Below are 9,548 nucleotides of genomic sequence, written 5' to 3'. Positions count from 1 at the left end.
AAGATCGTAGTACATGTATCCATTTCTAAACGCCAACCATGGCCACCAAGATGCGCATCGTGAGCGACCGCGCTGTTGACGCGTCCTCGGACGTGTCGGGGGACCGTGGCCGACGTGTCGAGACGCAGAGTGACTTGGATGCGGGTGATCTAGCTCTTCGTGCCTCCGTTAGTGCTGCCGTGCTGCTACCCGAGCTCTGGAGCTCTCATTGCCACAAGTGCTTTGCCACGGGTGTTCGGCTCAGCCGCTGTGGCCGCTGCAACACGGCCTTCTACTGTAAGTCAGCGGTAGATAACCGAACACACTTTTTCCACTGGGTATTTGTGCTGATTGATTGTTGTGTAGGTTCGAAGGCGTGCCAGCAAGCCGACTGGGTGCCGGACCATCGCAAGGAGTGCAAGAGTCTGGCACAACTGGCACAGCTCGGACTGCGTAGCGACCAGGTGGCAGACGTGCTACTATTGGGACGTGTCTTGAGACGCGAAAGTGGCGAGGGACTGCTGCCTTCAGAGCTCGTGTGGTACGAGGAGGACATGGACGACCAGGAGCTCCTTCTTCTGGCGGCGCTGGCACAGAAAATCAACTTAGTGGATGGTAAGGAGAACGAGGAAGAAGAAGGCATGTGGCTTCTTGCAACTGTGTCTTACGTGGGCGTTGTTGCTGCAGAGTCGTTCTCGATGGACGAGATGGTGCGCATGCTGAGTCGCTTCCGCAACAACAACTTCTCCATTTGCGACGAGCTGCTGTTGGAGCTGGGGGCAGGCTGCTTTCCACTCGGTGCAATGATTAACCACAGCTGCGATCCGAACTGTGCTGTCACGTACGTATGCTAAGTGCTAGTTGGTGGTATTACAGAACCGATACCCTAACGTTGAATTCCCTAGGTTCGTTCCTAAAACTCTCGACATGGAGTTCCGAGCGATGAGGCCCATCAAGTCTGGCGAGGAGATTACACAAACTTACGGTACGTTCGGTACCAATATGTGGAGACTTTGGCTGAACTAACCCAGTTTATTGACCTTGTTACAGTCGACATTGGGCTGCCACGCCGCGAGAGGCAACAGCGACTGCAACGCAAGTATCATTTTACTTGCAGGTGTCCGCGCTGCTCGCGGCCTCTTCAGGAGCCTGGAAGCTTGGATGCTTTTCTCGATGCTGATATCGATGGCGTCCCACAAGAACAGTGGACTGATGAGCGCCGACAAGAGGTGGAGCAGGTACTCAAGGAAGTCAGCGATGCCACGAGTGCTGTTGCCAGCGAGACGGACCTAGCCAAGCAACAACAGCAATGCATTGATGCATTGCAGAAGCTGGCCGAACAGCAGAGTATTATCCTCCATCATGACAGTATTGCACGGTTGCAGACGCTAGCGACGCTTTTTAGTGCCGAGATGGAGCGTGGAAGTGTGGAGGAAGCCATTGGATACGGAGAACGCATGCTGGAGTTCTATCGCCGTGTCTACAATTCCAACCATCCGATGACGGGGCTTCATTTGTTTACCCTGGGCGATCTGTACGGCCAACAGGCACAGGCAGGAACAGGAGCAGAGGAGAGCAAGCAGAAGTCGTTGGAATATCTGACCGAGGCGCAGCGTATCTTGCGGATCACCCATGGCAAGGATCACCGCTTTGTGAAAATGCTATCAGACAGGCTGGAGAAGGTGTCAGCATGATAGTCATCGGATACAGTTTTATTCCCAGAGCGATAAAGCTACAAAAGTTACTCTTTCGAGCGTGAATGCCTAGAACAGATTTGGATATCACACATGTTGCAGATAAATGTACCTCAATCTGCAGTCTAATGAAAATATTCTGATTGGATATTTAGACCCGAAAAAAACCCCGGCCCAATTTTCCCGACCCCGGCGGGGTCCTTGGGGTTTCGGCGGCGGAAAACTTGGGGTTGTCTCAAGCATGGATCGCCGCCGCAGAGATTACGCAAGGAAGGCGTTGGCTCCCTCGTTGAAAAGAGTGCTAGGTTGTCAGCTACTTGAGAATTCCATAAAATTTCCATGATAAGTCTTCTGTGGCGGATATTGCTGATCAACTGGTAGTGATTTATTACTATGCGATAAAGCACTGGAAAAATTGTGCAAAAGCAGTGGATCGAGATACGACAGCCGATGAATCAGCGACGACAAAGTTGCGAATGGTGGCTAAAGAGGAAGCCAAAGTATTGGACACTACGACTGACAAGCTGGTCGTGGTGGTGATTGACGAATCGAGAAGTCTGCTTGAAGGCAGAGTAAACCATTTCCATATGCTGCAGCGAGCTCTCGTTTCGGCAAACAACACTATCGGCGGAGTGAGAGGGGGGATTTTCGGGGTGCAGATGGATACCAGCCCAAAGATCTCGCCGCCGGATCAATCTTGTGGTTCAACCGGCGTTAAGTTGACTTCGTTTCCGCCTTTTGTTCTCACTCACACGATGGACATACTGTGGCAATGTTGCAATGTAGTAAAGATGTTGGCGATGAAAACAAGCTGGACGAAAACTTGCTAGATGACAACACTGTTGTTAAAAGAGACCAGAATGTCTGATACTAGACAGCTGTGCTCGAAATTCTAGAGTTGGGGTTTGAATCGATTGTGAAACTGGGTCGCCCACTGTGGCAAAGCATACTTAAGGACCTAGTTGGAATGTATGGACTCGTACCCAGAACGCGAACCGACGTGGTAAACCTTGCAACAAACAAGCTGCTAATGGGACTTCCCTTTGGATCAGGACACTACACGGTAGAAACCATGTTTGGTGCAGCTTCCATGCTCTGTGTCCGCGTTCGACGTCAGTGCTGGCGTCTCGAGTCATCGGAAACTTCATGGCAGTTCTGTCATATGTAAACTACGAGAAGGAGGGACTTATGCGTCGGACCCGATACTAGGATTAAAGTTTGGTACGGTCTCATCGATGCATTAAAAGCGTTCATCCTACCTCAGTTCGAGAAGTTGGTGTTGAACGAAGCACTGGCTATAGGTCGGATTGAGGAGGTGGTTGTTCGCATTGTGCTGCTTCTTGCGATGGACAAATGTGTGATGGGCGATAAAGAGATCCCATGGTGCGAGTTCACAGGTCAGTTTGTCCCTGTGACTGTTTTCTTGCAAACGCTAGGAGCTGCACAGATGAAAGTGAACATTTCAGAAATGTGTCCTGCGAATGAGGGCAAGCTTAAACAATTTCGGAATTGGTTATGTGGTTGGGAGGGGTGGCAAGTGGAGTTCACACGTTTTATACAGCTGAGGTTGGCGCCAAACGAGAAAACGCTATGGTATTTGTTAGGACGTCGGGCCGCGGGTACTTTTCCTTGCGCCGAGGGCCGATCTACTGAACCCGGTCTTTCGTCATGAGGAGGTGTCACTGATGTTGATGGAAGTGCAAAATTGGTCAGTCGGTGACGGTGACAATAGTTTGCCAGGTGATTCGATCAAACACCAACGCCTGCACCCTCGTGGAGCGAGCATGAAGTTGCTCCTTAAATGCCTCAGCGTGCAGTACTTATAGACAATAGTGCTCCTCCAATTCGAAGGTGAGCGTGTATTGGATTGCCTTGCAAGAAATACACGAGCGTTAAACTCTGAAGGCCATATCAAACCCAACATCTGCACAGCTATATAGTGCAGGCATGGATCAGCATGAAACAGTAGCTGCTTCCATTTATTGCGGGCCTGCTAGTGAAATCGAGGCTAGTTAAGGCGTTAAGCTGTAACAATTTTTCTAACTCTATCACACACAGGATTATAAGTCACAACGCTGATGCTTTAGGAGATCTCTGTCGTACTGGTTCGATGACAATAAGCCGGCCTTCTTTCGGAGGATAGTTGACCTCAACCCGTTGTCTAACAAACTTTTCCACCAGGTCTCGCACCAGTGACCCCGATCGCAGTTGACGAGCTCTCTTGAAAAAATGCCAGCCGTCTAAGTTACTAACCAAAGGCATTCCGACGGTAACCAAGCGATCCATCTCTGCCTCCTCTTGGCCCTCACCAAGTTCACCACTCGTGTCTTCGGCATCATCACCAACTTCATATTTCTCCTTGCATAAGCGAATCGACAAAATATTTGGGTTCTTAGCTTCGTAGGTTATACGAATACCGGAAAAGTGAGGCTGCGACGAGCTCATAGCAGGATATCGACGCAACCAGTAGGTTAGTGCATCCTTGAGCTGTCGCAGGGATAATTCGACGACAACAGTAGGCTTCATCAGCGGTAAATATTTCTCCAGCCATTTCCGCGTGATAACAAGGCCTGGGTCATTCAACTTGTCACCTTTAATGTATCCAGCGTTCAATAGCCCGACGTCTGCACTCAGTCCTTCACGCAGTGCGTCTGCCACGAGGTTTCCCATGTTGCTTTCCTGTGTGCGACACGTGACACGTCGTCCATCCAAGGCTGTTAGAGCCGTTCCTAGCGGTTCAAGCTTCCCTTGTGCCAGTTCTTCTTGCCGTACATCACTGATATACTTGTTTATCGTTGCCAGGCATGCTGGATCAGCGTCATATCCCCGGTTCAGCAACATTTGCCATTGAAAACCCACTTGAACATCTGTGGCTTGATCTAGACCGTGTGGCGCCGTCGGTGTGGTCAAGGTCATCTCCACAGCACCCAGCCATAGCGCATCCATCCCCGACTTGTGGATGAGCGTGTCGACACCGGCAGCACACGTCACTGGGAAGTGGTCGTGGCCTCCGAGAATGAGGTTAATACCCGGCACCTGCATCGCAAGCCGTACGTCATCTGCTACCTTGAAATGTGTGAGTGCCACAATAACACTGGCTCCTTGAGCCTTAAGATGTTCGACACACCGCTGCGCATGGGGTCGCTCATCGTCGAAGACGACGCTCGGACCAGCAAATGGGTCCTTCCCAGTGACCGTCGTCACCACACCAAACATTCCAAGTCGAAGTCCGTTGCTCAAAGGCACAATATATGTATCTACCAGACCCGGATACAACTTCCCATTGCTAGTAGATCGGACGTTCGATCCGAAGCACGTGAACTTGGCGCCAGCGAGGAGGTCACGCAAATGCTCCGCCCCAAAGTCGAATTCGTGGTTCCCTACCACCGCATACTCGATGCCAATACTGTTCACCACCTCCATCATAAAAGCTCTGCAAGAAAACGACGGCAATAGAGAGGTTAGCCTCCTTAGAGAGTACGTCGAAGCTTGTGACGCACCCTTTGTCCTTGCGATCCAACTCTGAGCGCCACAGAAAATCGCCATTCAGCGTGATTATTACGTGTGCATCACGTGCGATCCTTTTCTTAATATCTTTCAACATGGTAGCAAGCTCAGCCAGTCCACCGACGCCGTTAGCATCTGGAAACAGCTCGTAGATGTCGTTGACCGTAAGAAACACCACCTTTGTCGTGGCTTGCTGCGTCCGCTGAGCGGATTCAGACGCTACCGCATTGTCAGGGAATAGTTTAGTATCCCCACGACACATGGGTCCATCTACATCCGCTGCTACATCGCCAGCACTAGAGCCACACAGCGTCCCAGCAGACGCATCCTCCTTCACCTCCAGCTCCATCTGGCCCAACTTAAAATTAGACAATAAACTTGAATAATTGCACTATGATCGAAAATTTCGATTCGAAATATTGCCATTTTTCGACAACAATGAACGTGGTGGCCGAGATCCAGCGGCTAAATGAGCGCGAGCTGGAGCTGAACGTGCCTCTTTCGGGTTCATGGCACCAGAAGTACAGCGAGTCTGCGTGGGTCTTCGTCGGAGGCCTGCCCTTCGAGCTGTCGGAGGGCGACGTGCTGTGCGTGCTGAGTCAATTCGGCGAGATTGAAGACATTCACTTGGTGCGCGACGGCAAGACAGGCAAGTCCAAAGGTTTCGCCTTCATTAAGTTTGAGGATCAACGCAGCACCATCCTGGCGGTTGACAATTTAAACGGCTTCAAGTTATTGGACCGCGTGCTGCGTGTAGACCATGTGCTGAAGTACAAACTGCCCAAGGAGCTGCAGGAGGACAGTGACTCGGAAGATGAGGGTGATAGGAAACAGCGTGGCCTACCTGGCCACGCGTACGAGGGCAAAGAGCTGGCTTCGGACTTCGATCTCCACAAGGGTGTGGACGTGTTTGCAGCTCCCGAGGAGTCGCATAAGGAGAAGAAAAAGAGGAAGCGAGAGGAGAAGAAGGCAAAGAAAGCTGCTAAAAAACTGAAGAAGATCGAGAAAAAGCAGCAGAAAATATTTGAACAAGTGCAAAAGAGGAGGCAGGAGCAGAGACTCAAAGAAGAGAGGGAGGCAGCACTAAAGGAGGAGGAAGGTGGAGCCCCACAGCCGAGTACGACGGGTTGGAGAGGCAGACTGGAGCCATCAGCACCGCAGCCTAGACGCGATAGGGAACGACAAGGCCTGGAAAGAGAAAAGCGAGAGGAGAAGAGCTTTGGAGGGATGAGTCGCACACGATAGAAATTCTAGCGCCATAATATTAAACGCAGAAATCGCTAGGCGAGGTAAAAATTTGTGCGTCTCAACTGAACAATGTGAGCCGACGATGATTTTATTTAACTTCCCCGTAATTAGCGCATCAAGATGATCGATCAGCTTTGTGCTATGCTTGTTTATGAGCTTCGGACGCAGTGCCCTTAACTGCTTGGCCTTGAGGCATCTGGAAGTCATAAACCTGCAGCACGTTGCGCACCTGTGAGTTCACTGCCGTCTTCATATCTACGTCAATTCCGTCGGCAACGGCCTCATCCTCATCCTGCATGTCTTCAGGCAGATCATAATGCCTCTGACCACTGGAAACCGCAAGCATCGCTCTAGTCGGGTCTGGGAAGAATGATACTCCATTGGCACAGTCAGGCAAGCGAATGCTTTCGTCCAGCAGAGCACCAGTCAGCACATCATACAACATCACGCGACCCGTTCGACTACCCGTAGCTAGATACCTGCCGCCACAGTGCAGGTCAAACTCAATTCGCAGGTTCGTGTCAGCCACACGGTTAAACGTGTGAAGGATCTCGTTCGTAGCACGGATATCCCAGCAGTGAATGCGTGCATCACGTCGAGCAGCCGTAAACAGGAACCTCCCACACGGAGAAAATTTTACCTGGGAGATCCCACGACCGTCATGGTCGCGCAGTGCCAGTAGCTCTTCTCCTTCATCTTCCGTGTACACACACGTAGTGCCCGCGTACGATCCAGCAGCATAAATTTTAGAGTGGTCTGGATTAAAGTGTAGCGTACTGATCAGTCCTCGTTGGCCTTTACGCGAGCGTCGAGTCTTGCTCAGTGGTCTCGCCCTGAAGTCCCTACTGGGCTGTGAGAGATCGAAGAATCGGATCATCCGATCGAAGCCCGCGAAGAGCTTAGTGCCTGTGGAATTGAACGCCAGACTCTGAGCGCTCGCCAGCTCGTCCATATGATCGAAAGCTCGATAGGAAGCTCGGAGCTCGCCTGTGTAGGCGTCCCATAAATGCACTGGTTGGTCTCGACTGGTGCTAACGAAAATGCACGAGTTTGGGTCCGCTGATGACATGAATGGATACCATTCGTAGTCGTACACTGTGCCACCCTCTTTGGCCTGCAATAGGCTTGTGCTATCGGACGCGTTGCTCATTTCAAAGAGACGCAGGACGTGATCGTCACTGTTGGTGAGTAGGCAGAGACCGTCGGGCGAGACCTTGACGCCTTTCGTAAAGTTATTGCTGCAGGATGGAGAGGCCGAGGAGAACTCCTTGGATGCCGTGAAGCGGTGCAGCGGACGCATGGCGGCATTGTGGCTGAAGGGCTGCAGTGGAGAGGTGTCTGTGGTGGAGGCATCATCGATCGTGATAGCCATGGTTTCGACAAGTTAACACATTATTTCAGAAATAAATTTCAGCGAAATACAGATGATCCTTTCGGTAGTAATCCCAAGGCTTGGAAAACTCCCTCAACAGCAATAATTAGATGGCTTTCGATGACCAGTTGCTTACAAACCCAAAATATTATTCCCTCTCACCCCTCAGTTGTAAAATGAAATATTTGAAGTCAAATATTCCTATTATGGGGTGCTTAACTATAGGAACAGCCACAACTACACAAGAGCATTATTGCTGCCATGTTTGCTTCGAATGAACCGATGAAGCCTATCCTTTTGGCCACTTTGGACGTCACTCGAGCTTAGGATCACGGAGAAGCGTTCTGCCTTCAGTCTAATTACCTCCGTGACAGTGACACCCTTCTCTTTATAATAGGAGAATAAACTCGCAAGGAAGTTATCGAGTTTAGGGTGGCGCACCGCGTACCGCAATTCTGTGGCCAACTGCGAGACTCCAGCGTATTTTTGTTCTCGCATCATAGCTATTACTATAATACCTGATCATTGCTTGTGATGCATGGCGAGGTTAACAGGAAGCGTAGTGAAGAAAGTAGGCTCGTGTTGAAAGTGTCAAAAGAGGAAGTGAGTGAATTAGAGATTAAAGTGCCTGGAATCCGTTCTAGTGTGATGGATGATCTGACAGTGACTAGAAATCCGTTCAAAGGATCGTTGGTTTGCCGATTCGGCTTTTCCTATCAGCTGTGCTGTTTGTGGAAAGAGGACGACGACGAAGGCCATGGCCCGGATTTGGAAGACGCGTCGCGAACCACCAACTAAGGCAGGCCATCCCACGAAGGGAGGGGGGAGCACGCGCGAAAGCCCGCCCCAGCTGCCAAAATCAGAGCAAAGAAGCAAGCCAGGAAGCAGGCGAGGACTGCAGCCCGGCCTGGAGCCCAGGGCTCAGAGAGTACCGGAGGAGCAGCGGGGATCAATGGAGCAAGGTCTAGCGCGAGCAGAGCCGCAGGATTAGCAGCACCAAGCGCGCAGCCAGTTGATCGGGCCTGCGCGCCAGCATCTCCGGAGTGTGGTGACACTGAACCGGGGGAATGTAGTGACATGGATACATCCTTCAGCAGTCGGACTGTTGCTTTCGTGCAGACTGTAGGATCACCAGCGCATTCGATAGAGACACCCTCGGCGATCGAGCTAGTGCAATTCATCAGGCTCATAGTGTCAAAGATCACAAAATACCTGGTGACATAGACCAGGCACCAGTAGTCACAGACCAGTCTGCTAGTGCCAAGGATCAAGTACCTGGTGACACAGACCAGGCACTTGCCACTACAGACCAAGCAGCTGGGGATGAAAACGAGTTGTTTTTCGCATATATGCGTGTCACGGTTGCTGGGTCTTATGCATCACCAAACAAGTATGGCATATTGCACGTATTATTGATCGACAGACGACCTCGGACTTGAGCACAGTGTCCCCTGGTTTGTCTGCCATCGCAAAAGTGGTAAGAACTACCAACGTACATGGAAGCCAAAGAGACCATTAGTGGACGATGGTTTTGCGGAGGAAATAGCCTTGTTGACCGCTGGAAAAGCTCGACGGTCGCAAACTTCGATGAGATTTGTAAGACGGACGAGTTCGGCAAGCACATTGTAACGGGGTACAATACCCCAAGTGTACCCAAGTTACATGAAGAGTGCCCAGTCACTCTTGAGATACCTGGTACATGGTACCAGGGGCTCTAGGAGCCAATCATTGCATATCTACCTAGATTC

At 50.9% G+C, this 9,548-nt stretch overlaps 6 protein-coding genes across 10 annotated transcripts; 3 read left to right on the top strand and 3 right to left on the bottom strand.

Annotated features, from left to right (window-relative positions):
* PPTG_13178 (hypothetical protein) lies at positions 1-1,871 on the top strand. Of its 4 annotated transcripts, XM_008910612.1 has the most exons (5): positions 1-276; positions 346-594; positions 667-820; positions 885-964; positions 1,030-1,871. In XM_008910612.1, exons 1-5 carry the CDS (start codon positions 39-41, stop codon positions 1,671-1,673), a joined length of 1,365 nt encoding a protein of 454 aa, XP_008908860.1. In that variant the 5' UTR covers positions 1-38; the 3' UTR covers positions 1,674-1,871. The 4 variants fall into 4 exon arrangements, with proteins under 4 accessions (XP_008908860.1, XP_008908858.1, XP_008908859.1 ...); XM_008910610.1 differs by having other exon boundaries at positions 346-820; XM_008910611.1 differs by having other exon boundaries at positions 1-594.
* A 278-nt stretch (positions 1,872-2,149) lies between these two features.
* On the top strand, positions 2,150-3,326 carry PPTG_13177 (hypothetical protein; the record flags this gene model as incomplete). Its single annotated transcript, XM_008910608.1, has 4 exons — positions 2,150-2,305; positions 2,548-2,642; positions 2,883-3,070; positions 3,235-3,326. 4 exons carry the CDS (start codon positions 2,150-2,152, stop codon positions 3,324-3,326), a joined length of 531 nt encoding a protein of 176 aa, XP_008908856.1.
* Positions 3,327-3,535: 209 nt separating this feature from the next.
* Positions 3,536-5,539, bottom strand: PPTG_13176. 2 transcript variants are annotated; one of them, XM_008910606.1, is made up of 2 exons: positions 5,174-5,539; positions 3,536-5,106 (listed from the first exon to the last, which is right to left on the bottom strand). In XM_008910606.1, exons 1-2 carry the CDS (start codon positions 5,527-5,529, stop codon positions 3,741-3,743), a joined length of 1,722 nt encoding a protein of 573 aa, XP_008908854.1. In that variant the 5' UTR covers positions 5,530-5,539; the 3' UTR covers positions 3,536-3,740. The 2 variants fall into 2 exon arrangements, with proteins under 2 accessions (XP_008908854.1, XP_008908855.1); XM_008910607.1 differs by having other exon boundaries at positions 3,536-5,536.
* Positions 5,540-5,600: 61 nt separating this feature from the next.
* On the top strand, positions 5,601-6,531 carry PPTG_13175 (hypothetical protein). Its single transcript, XM_008910605.1, has one exon. It carries the CDS (start codon positions 5,619-5,621, stop codon positions 6,423-6,425), a length of 807 nt encoding a protein of 268 aa, XP_008908853.1. The 5' UTR covers positions 5,601-5,618; the 3' UTR covers positions 6,426-6,531.
* On the bottom strand, positions 6,437-7,817 carry PPTG_13174 (hypothetical protein). Its single transcript, XM_008910604.1, has one exon. The coding sequence runs from the start codon at positions 7,798-7,800 to the stop codon at positions 6,568-6,570; it is 1,233 nt and encodes a 410-aa protein (XP_008908852.1). The 5' UTR covers positions 7,801-7,817; the 3' UTR covers positions 6,437-6,567.
* A 777-nt stretch (positions 7,818-8,594) lies between these two features.
* On the bottom strand, positions 8,595-8,990 carry PPTG_23439 (hypothetical protein; the record flags this gene model as incomplete). Its single annotated transcript, XM_008910603.1, has 1 exon — positions 8,595-8,990. The coding sequence occupies one exon, from the start codon at positions 8,988-8,990 to the stop codon at positions 8,595-8,597; it is 396 nt and encodes a 131-aa protein (XP_008908851.1).
* Positions 8,991-9,548: the final 558 nt, after the last annotated feature.

Source organism: Phytophthora parasitica (assembly GCF_000247585.1).
Source record: "Phytophthora parasitica INRA-310 unplaced genomic scaffold supercont2.38, whole genome shotgun sequence".
NCBI classification, from domain to species: domain Eukaryota; phylum Oomycota; class Peronosporomycetes; order Peronosporales; family Peronosporaceae; genus Phytophthora; species Phytophthora nicotianae.
Note: the sequence above shows the minus strand (reverse complement) of the source record. Positions and strands in the feature narration are given on the sequence as shown.

Coding starts and splice junctions, on each gene's coding strand:
- PPTG_13176 (XM_008910606.1), bottom strand. CDS start 5,529: ATGGAGCTGGAGGTGAAGGAGGATGCGTCTGCTGGGACGCTGTGTGGC. Junction 5,107..5,173: donor TTGGATCGCAAGGACAAAGG/GTGCGTCACAAG, acceptor GTTTTCTTGCAG/AGCTTTTATGATGGAGGTGG.
- PPTG_13178 (XM_008910609.1), top strand. CDS start 39: ATGGCCACCAAGATGCGCATCGTGAGCGACCGCGCTGTTGACGCGTCC. Junction 821..884: donor GATCCGAACTGTGCTGTCAC/GTACGTATGCTA, acceptor TGAATTCCCTAG/GTTCGTTCCTAAAACTCTCG. Junction 965..1,029: donor GGAGATTACACAAACTTACG/GTACGTTCGGTA, acceptor ACCTTGTTACAG/TCGACATTGGGCTGCCACGC.
- PPTG_13174 (XM_008910604.1), bottom strand. CDS start 7,800: ATGGCTATCACGATCGATGATGCCTCCACCACAGACACCTCTCCACTG.
- PPTG_13175 (XM_008910605.1), top strand. CDS start 5,619: ATGAACGTGGTGGCCGAGATCCAGCGGCTAAATGAGCGCGAGCTGGAG.